The following is a 16,408-nucleotide window of genomic DNA, read 5'->3' as shown; positions in this document are numbered from 1 at the left end:
CAGTTATACCCTGAACATAAACATGCTCAAAAAGCATTTTTTCCCCATTTACTCATGCACAGCTGCAGAGAAAAAGAAACCAACTGAAAGCAAGCAAGGCCCAAGAGGGAGTTCTGAACCAGACAAAGCTCAGAGGTCAGGAGCATTCACCCAGATGCTTTACTGAGCATTGAGACAGAACGTTCATTTCATTCCTTACCTCCCTGCTCCCCCATAGTAGCCTTGCCATTTTTTTTCTCCTTTTCCCCTTCAAGTTATGCAGTTTATTTCTCCTGCAAGATCTAACTTGGTGTGAGTTTTGGCAGTTCTCACTTCATCCATGAACTTCCTGACCCGTAAGATACAGCCTGCTTGGCTTATCAGCATTTCTTTTCCACTCACCCCCATTCCTTGCAGGCTCATTTTTAAGTTCTTTCTAGAGCCGTCTGTCCCTCATTTCACAAAATGAAATTCTGTATTCTGTCAGCATTTTTGAGTTGGAAAAAAGAACAAAATAAAAAATGAAACGAAAAATTAACAGACACCCCACGCTTGAACTCTCTAGTCCAGCAGATTACTCACCAGTTACCTCTGCTTTATGAATGCCACAGCAATGTACGCACTCCACCTCGGCTTTCTCTTACAAACCACTCTTTGTAATGGGATTGGCATCTAATGAAGGGAACTTCCACCGTTCAAGAAAAGCCCTGTTCCTATGAACTCTCCAAGCTAGTAGCCTCCTCTCCCTCTTGAAAATATCCTTCTTACAGTACAAAAGGCATTACCAGAAATGTTCTCATCTTATCACACCCCTCTCTTCTCAGGATGTGGAACTTCGCTAAGATTGCCTGAGCCTCTGTATCTTTCAACACCTTGTCCTGCACAGAACAGTTGCTTTTGGTTAACTTCAGTGGGAATCTTGCAGCATCATTTCTCCTAAAAGACAGCACATACCTTCCTTGTCCATCAGGCTCCTCTCCGGTGCCACGTCCAACGTTTCCAACCTGCAGTCTTGGCAGACAATGCATTTGTCGGATCTACTGTGAGCCAGCTGATTCTTAACAAACAGTCTCCAGGCACGCTTACCTCTTCCCGACCTCAGTGTTAATCCATTCCTCTTGCTTTTGCATTACCAATTAGCTATGAGTAATTTAGGGTATAAATTAAAAGGTTCAGTGCCAAGAGATCAGTCAGGCTGAGAAACTGCTTCTCAGCATAAGTAGTGAAGGCAAACCTTGTATTTTGTTACTTTTTTCAACACTTCCTGTATTTATGGAAGCAATGATGTGACATGCTGTGTGCGATAGCAATGAACTAGAATTGATGACCCCCACGATTCCCTTTCTGCCCTCGTGTGAACACTGTAGATGAGCACAAGCTCCTCACCTCCCTTCCTTGCATTCATGCCAAGGTATTGGTATAGCAGTCACAATCCCTCCAACCTTCATCCCACAGGGCCAACCAAGCTTAGCTCTTCTTCTCTCTTCCCTGTCTCCTGGGTCACTTCTTGCTCCCTACCATAGAAGTAAAAAACTTGCCATCACCGGTGTGAGGAACTTCTGGGGCCACCTCTCTGCACCCAGGGACAGCCCATGGGTTAACAGAGTATCCTTCAAGAACATATTCTGAGAATTGAGGGAAAGTCTTTGTTTCACAGTGCCAAAGAGCTGCCCAGAACCCCCCCCGTTTCCCACCTCCGCAGACTTCTAAGTGTCACTAGAATGGAAAGAGTCTAAATTACATAGGTTAAAAGCTTGGACACATACAAAACATCATTCTTGCAGAAAACCCAGTTTCACAGAAACGCAGGTATGGAAGAGCAGGACCCAGACCATTGATTAAAGGAGTGAAGAGTTCAAGAAAAAAATTCTCACCATTGTTTTTCCCCCAAACACACCCAGCTGTTAATAAAAGCTTTGCAATGATCAGTGAAGCATGTGGTAACCCTAAATTTCTGATCAACGTGCAAGAAAACAAAACTGAGATACAGAATCAAAGGATGGTGCACTTGATATTCCATGTGAGAAGGAAATAGGTTTGGGTTTTGCTTGGGGCTCAGTAGCAGCAGGAAGCCCACAGGGCCTCCAGGAGCAATAGCACTTCAGTGTTCTGCTATTCTGTCTTTATTGATGAAGGTCTAGTGGCAAGGACCAGAGGAGGCCAGGAGGTTATCACCAGGACCAACAGCATTGAAACAGAAATGGCAGACAGCGTGTACATCAAAATTCCACTGGTCTCCAAGAGCAATGGAAAGCTATTGCAGAAGACCCTCTCAACATATACTTAATTCAGGGGATTTCACTACAAGAATCACATAACCAGGTGTAAAAATCTTCAAATGGAATTTATTAAGACATTCAGCTATGTCTGTCAGTCTACATCCAAATGTACTACTAAAAATAAAATAGTATCACATTTCACATTAGGAATACCGACTTTGAAAAACACTTGAGTCAAGCCTATTGTATAAATAAGTGACTAATTTCTCTTCATATCAAAATTCACATAAAAAAATTGCCTGCCCCCTACTCCCACCTATTTCCCCACCCGAGTCCCAAGTTCTACTTGAAGCCATGAAGCATGTAAAAATTTAAGTATGGACACGTCCTTGTCAAAGAAAAAAGGTGCAAACCTATTAACAGCTTTAAAAGTGGCATTTGCGGAGTCTGATCATACACAATAATGTACTCATTCCCAAAGTGCAAATATCGCCAGAGTTTAATACTGTTTTAATTCAGCTGCAAGAATTAAACATTACATAGCACAGTACTGCAAGGCCTTTATCTGTGCCCTAAAACTCCTCTCACTTTCCTCCTGCACGTGGCAGCAGAGGTCAAAGCGTTCATTAGAGCTTTAGTTTACTTCATGCAGCCCAGACTGTGCCCATTATTAGCAAAAGTTTCATATACATCAAAGTATTGAAGACTCTGTCATAAAAGTCAAGAGTCACTATAGATTACATGAATTCAAATGCAACTGCCCACCAAGAACACCCAAAGCATACACATGGCATATTAAGAGTGCTTCCATCTTCTAGTACAATCACTGCTGTTGTATCTTTTTGACTTTTGCTTATGTGACATAAAAAATTTTGTCAGGAGCCAGAGCTACGCCTCAGTCAGCAACGAGCAACTCGCTGCATTCAACACCTCTCCGGCAGCCTGGGACATGGCTGGATGCCATACCCTCTTCCTGACCAAAACAAAAACTAGCATTCTATCCATCTGCCTACAGCCTCTCACGGACCTCTCATTCCTCTTATCCCTCACGTACATCTTGAAAACATTCTTTCACTGCTGTTTATTTCCAGACATCCTTCCTATGCCCACAGTTCAGAGAGCTTCTGGAGCCATTTCTACATCTCACTGGAGCTACCACTACCAAGCAGCCCACAAAAATCTGCATGGGAGATTACGTTTTGACCAGCATTATAGCTAAACTTCTTTCACAGCTGTGGAAGAATAGGTTTTCTTCTGAGTCAAACTTGGATCTCTGAAATGTGTTTGTTCCCACATCATCCTCTGTCACTTTAGAGCTGGACACAAACCCCTGGGTCTCGAGCAGGGCACCCCTCTGGGGCTGCTGTTAGTTCTGCAGCACAAGCTGCTCCCAGGCTGGCCTCACACAGGCTTGTGTCATTGTCCATGCTTTGTGACTCCTCTGTCCCAGCAGAGGCCTCCAGGTTGTCCTGTCCACCAGCAGCCTGTCCATCGCTCCTGCAAGGGCTGTCTGTCGTGTTTGATCCACTGTCACAGGCAACACCGGGGGGCTCAGCCTCCTCTCCAGCTCTGATATTTTGCTCTGCACTAGGATTTGGCTGTTGAGCTGGCTCTGGTCCCAGTCCCGGTAGCTGTGAAGGGCTCTTAAGTTGGCAGTGGCACAGAGGGCAGGTTTCTTGCACATACAGCCATTTCTTAAGACAACCCGCATGAAAAAAATGGCTACACGGTGTGATTACAGCATTTTTCATATCCTAAAAGACACAAAAAAAAAAAAAGGAAGATTATATTATTTGCAATCCCATTCCTTTCCTCTCACCCCACACATCTAAGAGGTCCACTAGCCACAGAGGAGATAGTGAGTCCACCAGCAAGTAAGAGATCGTTCCTTCCTTCATACCAACAGGCCTCCACGTTGAAATACACACACAATTCCAACACAGGTCAGGTCTGGCTGTTTATATTACAGCGATTAGAAATGAGGCAAAAATCTTTGTTTAGAAGGCATTATTACACTTAAATAAAAGCTTTTGTAGGGTGAGAGTCACAGGATTAGCTGGATTAAGAAACAATTGTGCAAGTCAGAAACACCACAGATACAACATGTCACAGCAAACTAGAAATGAAGTAATGCCCTAACTCTGCCAGCCAAGACTCACATATTACCAGTCTGCTGGTTTAAACATTCTCATTCAATCTGGCACCAGTAGCTTTACTCCTCAAACAACTTGTTACCAAGTCTGGAGTTAATCCAATCACATTCCAAGTGCACCCTACTAATCTTAGGGTTGTCCTTTCACTGACATATCTAACTACAATTTCTATTCAAGAGAAAGAGACCATGGAGCTGAAGGTGTGATAAAGATGCTACTTTCAGCATTAATTTCTAAGGTCTTTACATCTGCCGACTTACATTAGACAGACTCTTAACCTTTTCATAATGAGGTTTCTGTTATAAAACTGACATTGTACCTGGAATGGAAGTAGTGATGTCTGTAGAGACTGAGCTGCTTCTACAGAATAATAACAAATCAGCTGCCGAGTACACATCACCTTTCAGTAAAAAAATCTTCCACTAATAAAGGGCATATTTGCTGTTATTATTGAGACCAGCTCAACTCAAACACAAGAGGTTTCGAAGAAACTCAAGGACACAAATTGATGTGTAACTGGAGACAAAAAGAATGAAAGCTTAAACACATCCAAACTTACCTCTGTATTTATAAAAACTACCTCAATGCCAGTACTCCACATCAACTTACACAAAGCAGAAAACTGGGTAATTCAAGTACTTACTGCACAATATTACTCAGGTAACTTATTTTACTAGTTGAAGACTGAACTTGACAGTGCAGAGGTATTTAAGTTGAAGTCAATCTTCTGACACTTCCCTTCTTACCTGATAGCAGATGGCACAGATATCATTATGTTGCTCCAGCTGCTCTTTTGTGGCAACAGGCAGTGATTTGATCTTATTCACAGCATCTCTGCGAAGGAGGAAACTTTTCCACCCCAGTTGGGCACGCAACCACACATTGTAATAGGAATGAATGAAGATGATCACGGAACCCATCACAGTCCATTCACCAAAGATAGTTTCTGAGACACCATATGCCACCACACAGAGTGCAACGAGGAATTCCAGCAGCCGGTATGTGCCATTTACATAATAAATCACATCATCCATGTTTTCTACTGGTTCTTTTCTGAACTCTTCCACCATAAATAAAACGTAAATGAAGAGTGTTCCAAGCACCTGTAACACAGTGCAAGACCACGAGCTCAGCATTCAATTCTGAACTGGAGTTTAAGTCACTCAGCATTGTCCAGAGAGTTCTGTACCCACAATGCTCCCTAATCACACAGAGGGCAGGCAAGTCCCAAAGTAGTAAAATCATTGCTGAGCTTTAAGACAAATAAATACTTAGAAAGAAAGAGTGATTTTTAAGTTTGTTTGCAAGTACTTCCCCTTCTGTGCTTTCCTGATCAGTCCAGAACACAACAGAGTCAATTAAACAGGAGTGCTGAGCACCAGGAGGGGGTATTTAATAATTTTAATAATTAAAACCAAAACAAGTTATAACAAATACTTATAGTACAAAACATTTCCTGTATTTACACTCTTGTGTTTTGAACATCAGATTGCTTTCAAAGAGTCATAGGTCCGGGGAATAAAAACACTTCTCACTATGATAGTTACGACCTCAAAAGACTTCTAGCTTTACAATTTGAAATAGACTTCCATTCACCTATGTTCTCAGCGCACCCCTAAGAGGTCCTTAGGCTCAAATACAGGATAAAGAAAGAGATTTTCTACCATATCTTGTACTACTGCCCTTCTATCATCCCTGTTCTTTTCTCATCATCTATTTCCCTCCCCAAAGCAACAGGATCACAGTTAATGCAAGGCTCCACAGTTACTACAGGGGTAATAGTCTTACCTGAAGAGAGGTTAGAATACTGCTGGAGATAATGATCAACAGCCAGAAATCCATGTGGAAAAACTGACAAATCATGTAGGCCATGTACGCAGGGAACACGAGTAAGAACAAACAGAGGCTGACTGCTCTAAAGTGCTTCCACAGACTCCTGCAAACAACACAAAAGGGTTTTTTTAAGTCATATTTGAATGTCAGAATAAGAATGGGCTGACTGCTGGATGTAGGCACCTTAGATATTAGCTCAAGGCTTTGACTTGTTGAAAGGCGTTTCTATTTCACTTTGGCACAGTCTCATTCCCAGCATGCGTGTCTACAACATGTGCTGTACGTAAAGTTCCCTCTTTTACCGTATGTAATGTTCCCTATTTTACTCTATGTTCCCTATTCTACTGTACGTAAAGTTCCCGCTCATCTGACCTTTGCTGTTTTCAATACAAAGACAAAGATAATGGGCAAAAATTCACCTACAGTAATTGTCATAATGGGTCACGGCAGTGGTCAGACAAATTAAGTGCCTAAGACACTGCATGTTTCCGATGAAAGCCCATTAAAATAAAGAAAAATATTTAATATACATGAAACTGTTTGTATGCTTTTCTATATAAACAGTTCTAGCAGAATATAAATTTATTACAACTTGTCTATATCTTTTTGATAATATGAATGGGGCAAAAGTATTTCCTTTCATCATCAGATTTAACCCTGCTGCCTTTAGAAGCACATCCCCCAATTCACAGATGACAAAAGAAGAAATGTAGCAGGACTTGAACATTCATCTCTGCCAGTCCTTCCTCTACTCCTATCATTTACTTCTTCCTAATCTCCTTCCCAACCTAAACACACCATCAATCTTTTTAAACTCACCCTTTTGTGAAGGCTTTCAGAATATCTCCACTAATTTACTACACTACCTCTAGATGTTTCTCAGGTTGTACTTTAACCTCATTTAGCTCTGGAGATGAGATACTGAAAAACTAGAAGTACTGGGGGAACAGGATAGCAGCAGAAACTGGCTAATTCAATACAGGCTGAAGAAACATAAAAACACTACGGTGAGGGCTGCAATTCTGTGTCTGTGGGTGAGGAAGAAAGGGAAAGCTGAAGAGGAATTTATTCTGATCCTAGTTGATTTGGAACTGCCTGGGAGATTTGGCAGAAGAGAGTTAAAACTCGCTATCACCACAGACTGCTTGTTTAAGCTGGGCAAATGCTCATATCCTGGCTCTACTGCCTTCCCCTCTGTTACTATATTTGAAGTTAACATTGCTGCAGGCAGAACACACTGGCTACAAGTAGCCTGTAAGCTAAACAAACTCTCTACGCATAAATAAACCTTCTCTTTTATTTCTTCACTTATAGGTTACAGAAAGGGAAAAGACACAAACAAATTAACAAAGATACAAACAGATTAATATAAGAACACCAGATACCAGTAAAGCTCTTCAAAACACAAATCAAACTTAACAACAATCCCACATGACGAGAACATCTGGTAGACTAATGCAAGCCTTTCACCTCTTCTTTGCTGCCAGTAAACCCTATCATTCCGGGATCACAGTCTCACAAAAAGTAGCTTCTGCAATATCATATGCAAGGTCACTCCTAGAAGCTTCCCACCCTCAACAGCTGCCTGAGACCACTGCATTAGAGGGAGACCTACTCAACTGCAGAGGAGGCTAAGCAAAACCATTCTACAAATCCACACAATGGAGCATGGGTGTGGACAGTAAAAGCACTGGTGTTCTGGATTTGCTTAACCAAGAGCAGATCGCACTGACATTCTATTCAGAGTGGGCAGCCAGCAGCTGCAGAACAGCATGGTCATGCACAGGCTGGATTGACGCAGTCCTGGGCAGGAGCAGCTGACCAAAGTCACCCCTGCTTGCCAGCATACAGGATGGTGAAAAGCATTACTGTGTGCTCTTGAGGGAGTAGAACAGAGAGGGAAGAAACAGAGAACTGAGACGAGGAAAATAAATCTGCATACAGAAAACACATGGTAACTTGACAAGTGACTAAACATCTAAATCAGGCCATCAATTACTAGTTTATCACCTCCTAAAACAGCATTGACTAACTTTCAGTTTAGGAAACCAGTCTCTTACTTGTCCCTTGAGGCTCCCAGTGCCAAGACAATGGGATCAGCAATTTCCAGCATGGACTGAAGTATGGATGCCACCACAATGAAAAGAATAATACTGAGCAGGAACGCCCGATGCACAACTTGGAGCTCAATCAAACCTGTCTGCACAGCCAGGATCAGAAGTGTAACTCCTTCAGTCATTCCCCTGCAGATGAACACATTCAAAAGAACAATCAATCACATCTTTCCGCGTGTCAATGTTGGTTCAAAAATACATCTAGAAACAGCAGGAAATAAAACTGTCTGTTTCTTGCCACAACCTTCCTTCAAATGTCAATGGTTTTAGCTTTTAGTGATGTCCTGCTAAGGCTTTAACCAGAGGGGAAAGTTTTCAGAAACACTGAAGCGCTGGGGGTTAGGAATCAGCAGATTTTAGAACCCTGCTCCTGACTAGCAGCATGTGGGCTACATCCACCTCCACAGACACCACCAGACACAGCCTCCCCAGCACAAAACATTTTAATGACCCAGGCTGTGTCCTAAGAGGAAGAGCCCACCAGCTTCAGTGCTATCTACACAAGCCTGAACCAGCTCTGCTAACACCTGGGCACAAGTTAGCCTCATTCCCAGATCACCATAAAGACTCTCTCCACATGTCATATTTCCCCATTACCACTCTCCTGTCTGTCCTTTGGCTCCTAGGAAACATTCTTGACTCAACGCCCCGCTTGGTGCCCAGTTTAGGCAAATCAGCAATCCGGCTATTATTTAGCTTCTTCTCCCTGTATCTATTCCAAACACAGCAGTCCACTTCTTTTTGGCTTGGAACCTCAGACTGACTTTAATATCTCCTAGGATCATAATTTAGCATGAGTTGAAGTACAGATCACCCAGAACTGCATGCTCCCCCAAAAAATGCTTTTATGCAAACTACTCCTGTGCAACTCCAATTTATACATTTTTGCTTCCTCATCTTGGAATCCAAAATGCATTCTTTTGCATTTGGTCTGGATTTTATAAAGAGGTAAGGGCAAGAATAAGAAATGTAGAAGGGCAAGACTAAGAAACACCTACAATCCTACTTTCCTACTAGACAAGTTGGGACAAGTGTTAAGAAAAGGTAGTTTCTATATTTTGACTATTTCCCATAGTAACTTACAGGCAATCCAGTCAATGCTGTGTTTTAAGCCTCACAGATTAGTAATGTTTCACACATGACTACAGGGTAAATGAGGAAATGGAAATATGAAGTGTTTGCACTATCCAAGCATGTGAAAATTTTTCCAGTGACTCATATAAGACAATCTAACTGTGTAACTGTAAGTCTCAACAGCCTTAAAATTGCTACAGAAATGAACCACCTCTCAAGAAATCCGTGACAAGCTGTATTTTCACCTCAAATCCTTCCAATGCCTACATACACTGGCATAACAGAAGCCTGTCAAGGATACTCAGAAGTTCATAAATTAAAAAATTGCAATGCTATCCATATATTTCTATATAAACTCCTTTTTGTCTGCATCTTTTAGACTCTAGGCACAAGGCACTTACCTGTTCATAGCAGGATCATTCATGAATGCTCGGTAACCCTGCAAGTAAAACTTGCAGAGAGTCAGAACTCCCAAAGCAACAAATGAGACTGTGAAGACCAAGCCCAGCAGGGAGTACGGAGTGCTACAACATTCTGCAATACTGGGAGGAGAGAGGAGAAGAGAAACAAAAAGAAAAGGCCTGTTAATTAAAAACAATGCAAAGAGCTCTCTCCTTGTCCTGTTAACTTTGCAAGCTGTTTTAAAGCAAAACTGGATTGGTTTAATGAAAATGTTAAAAGCTCTACACAGCTATGGAATCCTCCTACAGAAAGGGAGACAGGAGGTATTCCGTTACTTCTCTCGGAGGCACACCTTCATCTCGGCTCCCCAGCTAATGATGCCGCCAGGCTGGAGCTAGAGCTGTGCCGCGGTATTCCTCTGGTCCCTGTCCAGCACTGTGCCACACGGTGGCACTGTCCTGCTTGCACTGGATTTTCATAGCCAAAATTCTATTTATAGCCACAATGCATCCACACTACTTGCTGAAATTTCAGCCAACTATCAGAAACACAGAGCTAAAGCAGATGGATTCACTAAGGCACTGTCCTCTCAGATCCACAACAGTACATCAAACATCAAACATAAATACTATTGAGAGTCTGGGGGCTTTTTGGTAGCATTCACATCAGGTTCAGATAAGCAACAAGTGTCTTTCAAATGGCTGAGCCAGGAGCAGCGAAATAAAGGAGTGAACATTACTCTCCCTTAGCAGGCTTCTTCCTCTCTTCTGCTACAGCGCTAAAGTCTCCAAGATTGAGACCCCAGAATACATTTGATGGTGCTGATAACGGCTGCGTTATTTCAGCTCCCTCACCTTATGGCTGCTCTTTTGCTGATCCTGGCTCAGCAGTATTTGGAGCAGCCTAAGCCTCAGAGCGTGCTCAGGCTTCTGAAACAACACTGACAGAACAAGCAGAGTGAAGTGCAATGCCTCGTATGCCCCAACACTCAGTAGAGAACCAGCAGTCATACAGGGATTACACATCTGGAAGTCCTCACACACATAATCCAGGGTAATAAACTGACACCACCATTCATTAAAAAGAATAATTAATGATAATTAAAAATATATATATATCTTTGCTCATTCACCAGGACAGCAGTCTTGTGAGAGAAATTCTGGTGGTCAAAAATGTCATGCTAATTAACCAAGTGAAGAGTGAACTAGTCCAGTGCTCTAACAAGACAAAAGAGTTTTGAGGAAGCATATGCTTCTAAAATAAACAATGCTCGTCCAAGAGACATTTACTTTGTCTCTTTTAATGACTACTTTAACTGTAAATCTCCTTTGAAAGTAATTCACAGCAGAAAATGTTGATGAGTTTACATATACCATTGCAGTGCTTCTGCCAAGCCTACTAATTCTGCCTGTTTAATAGGCTGAGCAGGGCTGGAAAAGCTTTTAAATGTTCCTACCAGTCAAGGTAGTGAGAAACGCAGTATTTACTAAAGCTATACCTGTAGGATATTCTAAGTCTTGCTTCAAAATAAATTATCAGAAATCAAGAATCCTGGCTTTTCTGCCTGATGCCCAATCCTTTTCTGTCAAGAGTAATTTTGGTTCCCTTCTTAAACTGATTTCCAGATGATCTGCTACACAAGAGTCCCAGAGGAGCTTTAAGGAGCTCAAAAAGAAGCCCAGGGAGCTTTCACTGTTGTGTTTACGTGTCAAGCACAAGTTTATAAATTGTCCTAAAGAGCTGAACTCTTGAAGGCTTCTCAAAAAAACACAGCAGTTACATACCCCTGGCAAAGACTGAGAGGAACAATGACAATGAAAGGTACAGAATAGCAAACATGCAAGCAAGAGCTTTGCAGTCTGGGAAAAACAGACCTAGGCTATTCCTGATTTTAAAGAAAAGCACAGAACTGTTGGGTCTTTTTTCTCCCTCCGCCACACATGAATTGAGGGGCAACAAACAGAACTATATGGATTCAAACAATCTAAATTGGTTTTTCATCATACAGACCAAGCTGAGCTGTGAAACTCCTTGCCTCAGGATCTTTCAAATGACAGAAGTGTACATGGCTTCAAAGGCAGAAAGCACGAATTGTTCGAAGAGATGTCTTTTGAATATACACTGAATACATATTAACCATGTCCACCTAATGCAGCCTGACAGCTGAAGTTGGATGTGAGACTGAATGAACACTAGGAAGGGCCCTGTTTGCCATATTATGGGTGGACGTTTTTCCAGGCACCCATTTACAGCCACTGCTGAAAAGTGGATCAGAATTTGGTCTGAGCCAGTACAGCCACTCAGACGTTCTAGGAAAACTGGACACAGCTGTTCTGCACATCCCAACTGCTCTCACCTGAATTACAGCTACATTATCTTAAGCTATCATTACACTTGAAAGGGCAGAGATGCAGAAGTCATTTTCTTTCATGGAAGATCTTTTCTTCCAATTTGTCCAACATCCAGTGCTACATTATTAACTGGCCTGACAAGGTATTAACAGCTCCCTAAGGAGTAAGAGGCTGCTAGTGGTACTACCCAAGCTTGTGTTTTTAAGATGAACAAATGTTCATTATTTTTCTACTGTGACAGAGCAAACTGAGAACATTTGCATAGTTTTCCTGTATTTTTGCAATTGCAGATAGAACTCCACAGAGACCAATTGGTATTCATTCACCCAGGGATCATACCCTTACAAGTCTGCAAAGAAAGATCCCTGTTTTGCCATGAATAGGGGAAATCTAACAGTTTTGGTGTAGGAATAATCTCTACTTATTTACTAGGAAAAAGATAGCTCCCCCCCCCCACTCACTGCTGAACAGTACTCTGTCATAACAAAATGTAAATTGCAACAGGGCTCAGAAAGCAATAGAATGATGGATAAGGTATCTGTTGGACTGAACTTCAGCTGAAATAGCTCAGACTTAGAAACAATTTGTATACTGAAAAAAAACTTCTGGACCAAAGCTCTAATTACAGCTATTCCCTCACCAAAGGGATATTTTGCCTTCTTTGGGAACTCTCCCACAATTCTACTAATGTTGCCTGTTCTGAATGGGATCCATACCTCTGAATGACAAGCTTAATAGGGTTTACATTCACAGGCACTGCGATTAAGGACAAATACTTGTTGGGCATCCAAATGCAATAAAGTCAATCTATACATCCAGTTTCTAAAAGAGCACACACATTTATTTCAGAAGACAGTCAAAACAGAAAGGCAAGACTATGCGGACTAGTTAATTACCTAGTCAAGAAGAGGAAGAGGAGCCTCTCTCTTGAGGCAGGCTGGTCCCGTGTGCTGAAATATGAATAGATCTGAAGAGCAAATAAGACAAGCCAAAACACCATGAAAAGAACTGGGACAACCAGCTGGTTCCACAGGGACATCCCCAGAGCCAGGAGACCATACACTTCCACCACCTGGGCAAAGCAGAGAAAAAACACAGTTTGTTACTGATTCATGGCACATGTGATTTAATAACAACTATAAAGCCACAAGGAAGCTGAGGATAATTCACACAGCATGAGCCATCCCAAATGAAAAGACAAGGTACACTAAACTACAGTAGGAGCACCCAGGTTCACCACTGACTTATTAACTGATGATCTACTGCCTGTCTGGAAGCAGGGACAAGTACCTGACTGTACAGCAAACCATAAGACTGCTGTATACCTCTTACTGTGAATGATCGACTTGGAGCTGCTGACTGAGCCAGCTCATAGCTGGAGGGGCCAATCCACTCAGACGTTCTTGCCCAGCTCAAGTCACAGCAATGTTTTCTCTATAGCTACTGCCAAGTCATAGCACACACTGTATTCCGAAATATGAGCCACATCATTTCAGCACAGTAAATCTGATTTGCTGAGCTGATTTTAAGGAAAAACTTAATACCTCAGACATTTTAACTATCTCAAAAAGATGATGTACCAGTGTTCTGATTGCTCCTAAGCCATCAAGTCTTTTGAAATTCATGCTTAAGAGTTACGTCAGAAGATTCTGAAGCGCAATTACTTCTTTTGTATTGCAAAGAGTAAGTTACAATGCAGTCATTTCCAAGAAGCTGGAACTTCATATTGCTGGACCTAATACAAAAGGTCAAAGGGAAATCACTCATAACTACTATTTCCTCATCATCTGCTTCCCACAATGACATACAGTCCATAATGGTTAGCAAATTTTATCAAACACTAAAAGAGCTACCTACTTAAATCTTTTGTGACAAGCATGAAGGATGTTACATTCATGAGACCTACTGCAATATCTACTGTGGCTCATTGACAAGCAATACGCTGCTGGCAAGGACACAACGTCAAGTTCCCGCTTTTAGCTTGGTGCACAAATTTGTGAAGGAAGTGCATCTGCCCTCAGGAGACTCCCTTGGCCTTAGACCAATGCAAGCAATCCTATGCAGCTCCTGGCAGAGTACTCCACCACATCGGAAAAGGGTCATGCTATGCTCATAATGTACATTCACAACCATGAGGTATCTCTGGCATCTTCTGCCGCATGTAGGCAGCCAAGGTTCTGGGCTTGCTTTTAAACTATACCATTAGCCACAGTCACACACGCAAAAAGCTGCCCTGGCCCACCCATCAAGGCCTTCTGCCCTATGGCGCTGCATTCAGGAAACACTCCTGGTGTTTAACAGCCCCATATTCACTAAGTCTTGCCACTTATATCAAAGCAGGAATCAACTGCAGACTAAAATACCAAAATGGAGGCAACATTGAAAGCTAACATCTATATAAAGTTATAGAGATGGAAATAAAAGTCGGAAAACATTCAAGACAAAACTAAAATATCCTCTGGAATAAACATAATAGGATTGATTTGCGGTGCAGTTGCAGCCAGTTATAGAAACAGACTATGAGCCAATGCTTTTATCTGTTCTCTTTCAGGAACACAGGCAAAAAGCAGCAAGCTCTTTAAAAATAAAATTCCCATTTTCACATATTGTCAATACAACGCAAAAACCACACACAAACTTCTCATTTCAACTACATGCATTTAGAAAAGCAGCATACAACACACTATTATAAATCCAGCACCAGACTATAAAGTTTCTGCCATTTTCTCCTTATTCTCAAGGAAAAAACTTTACACTCGCAGCATTAAAAGTTGGGAAAAAAAAAAGAGTATGATCAGCGTCCATAGCCCACATACAAAGAATACTTCTTCCTCCTGATTACAACAGTGTAATACCCTCTGGCATGCAAAGACGTGAAATACTGGTGAGGAGGAGAGATAAGCAACCCTACAGATGAAGAGATTTGTGTAAATGCTCTATTTAGAATGCAATTCTGAAAAAAAAAAAATCATCAAGAAACAACCATTTCCCCCCCTTGCCTCGGAATGTATTTGCGGTTAAAACATTCTTAAAAGATGTTGAAGTTTTTTAAACATAAGCATCTAATAAAAAAACACACACTCAAATCTGCATCCAATCTGAATTCAACTTTAGAAAGCTAAACTCTGTATGTGTTCATGCATGTGGAAACTGTAAGCACTGGTTCCAATCTGCTGTGAGTCTTTGAGCTGTACAAAGAGGTGCAAATGTTTTACCCCAAACATTACCGCTCTAAATAAACAGTAAGCACGAGTTTCCTACTCTCTCACTGGAGAGCAAGGATATTGAAGCTTTGCCAGTTAGCTCCCGAATTAGTTTTTAATCAGCAAATCTACAAGCTAGTTATGGACGAGACCAGACCATGCTAGGTGCTGTACAAGCACAGAAGGATAATCCCATTCCAAAGACCAATTACATACAAAATAAATAATCAGACAGTAATGATCAACATGACAGGCTGAGACCTTGGCACACCAGACACCTACTGCTGCCAAGTTTTTGTTTGTGCATGACAGATATGACAGCAAAGAAGAGATTTAAAGAGGGCTTTGAAAGAGCTTAACAAGTCAGTTTTCAGACTGGTTCTGGACAGAAGAGCAGAAGGCATAAAAACAGTAGCTCAGTTTGAAAAAATGCAGCAAGTGGAGAGAACTAAAGTAGCGCATCAGTCAAAAGTCAAGCAAGCATTAACTTTTTCTTTTAAATATACAGAAGGATTCATATACACATATATCCTATTTTCATATAAGTAACATGAGCTGTGATATTTCTGTACCAGTAACAAAGCGTCTTTTCAATTACATACACATTAGATGTCAATGCAAAAATGGATACACGTCAGATCAGTCTTCTCTGTTTCTGCTGTTCTAAAGAAAATACTACAAACCTTTCAAACCACTGTCTGCAAGTTACAAATCACTGGCTCCAAGTCAGTGATTATTACAGTCAAAATCAGTTGCAGTTACTCCCAATTTAACACTAGTATAATTACAAATGCTTTTCACACAGAAAGCATTTCTTGAAATGAACAGCTACTACAATTAATGTATTAGAGACCATAAATAAATTCCATTCTGCCATATTCTTGTTTAAAAGCTTGGATTTGGGAAGGACTAAGCAAAGTCCATGCAAAGTGCATGTGCTCAGCTGGCCAAGCAGCACAATTCAGGCTAATGTTTTAACTGCTTACCCATACAAATTATAAGCTACCATAAATTAAAGAAAGAAGATGCTATGGATAGGAATGCATTTGGTTTGCTGATAAAGCATGAGTTAACACACAA

General features: G+C 41.4%; 1 protein-coding gene across 2 annotated transcripts in view; it reads right to left on the bottom strand.

Moving 5' to 3' along the window:
• Positions 1-2,304: 2,304 nt before the first annotated feature.
• RNF145 (ring finger protein 145) overlaps positions 2,305-16,408 on the bottom strand; it is a 44,785-nt gene continuing 30,681 nt past the window's right edge. For both annotated transcript variants that reach the window (XM_054079281.1, XM_054079280.1), the window contains exons 6-11: positions 13,022-13,197; positions 9,774-9,914; positions 8,245-8,427; positions 6,140-6,287; positions 5,098-5,454; positions 2,305-3,952 (exon numbers count right to left, since the gene is read on the bottom strand). In XM_054079281.1, coding sequence (XP_053935256.1) covers positions 3,509-3,952; positions 5,098-5,454; positions 6,140-6,287; positions 8,245-8,427; positions 9,774-9,914; positions 13,022-13,197 — 1,449 coding nt within the window. In that variant the 3' untranslated portion in view covers positions 2,305-3,508. The remainder of the gene's footprint in view (positions 3,953-5,097; positions 5,455-6,139; positions 6,288-8,244; positions 8,428-9,773; positions 9,915-13,021; positions 13,198-16,408) is intronic.

This window comes from Cuculus canorus, chromosome 14 (assembly GCF_017976375.1).
Source record: "Cuculus canorus isolate bCucCan1 chromosome 14, bCucCan1.pri, whole genome shotgun sequence".
Lineage (NCBI taxonomy): Eukaryota > Metazoa > Chordata > Aves > Cuculiformes > Cuculidae > Cuculus > Cuculus canorus.
This window is presented reverse-complemented; position numbering and strand designations above follow the sequence as displayed.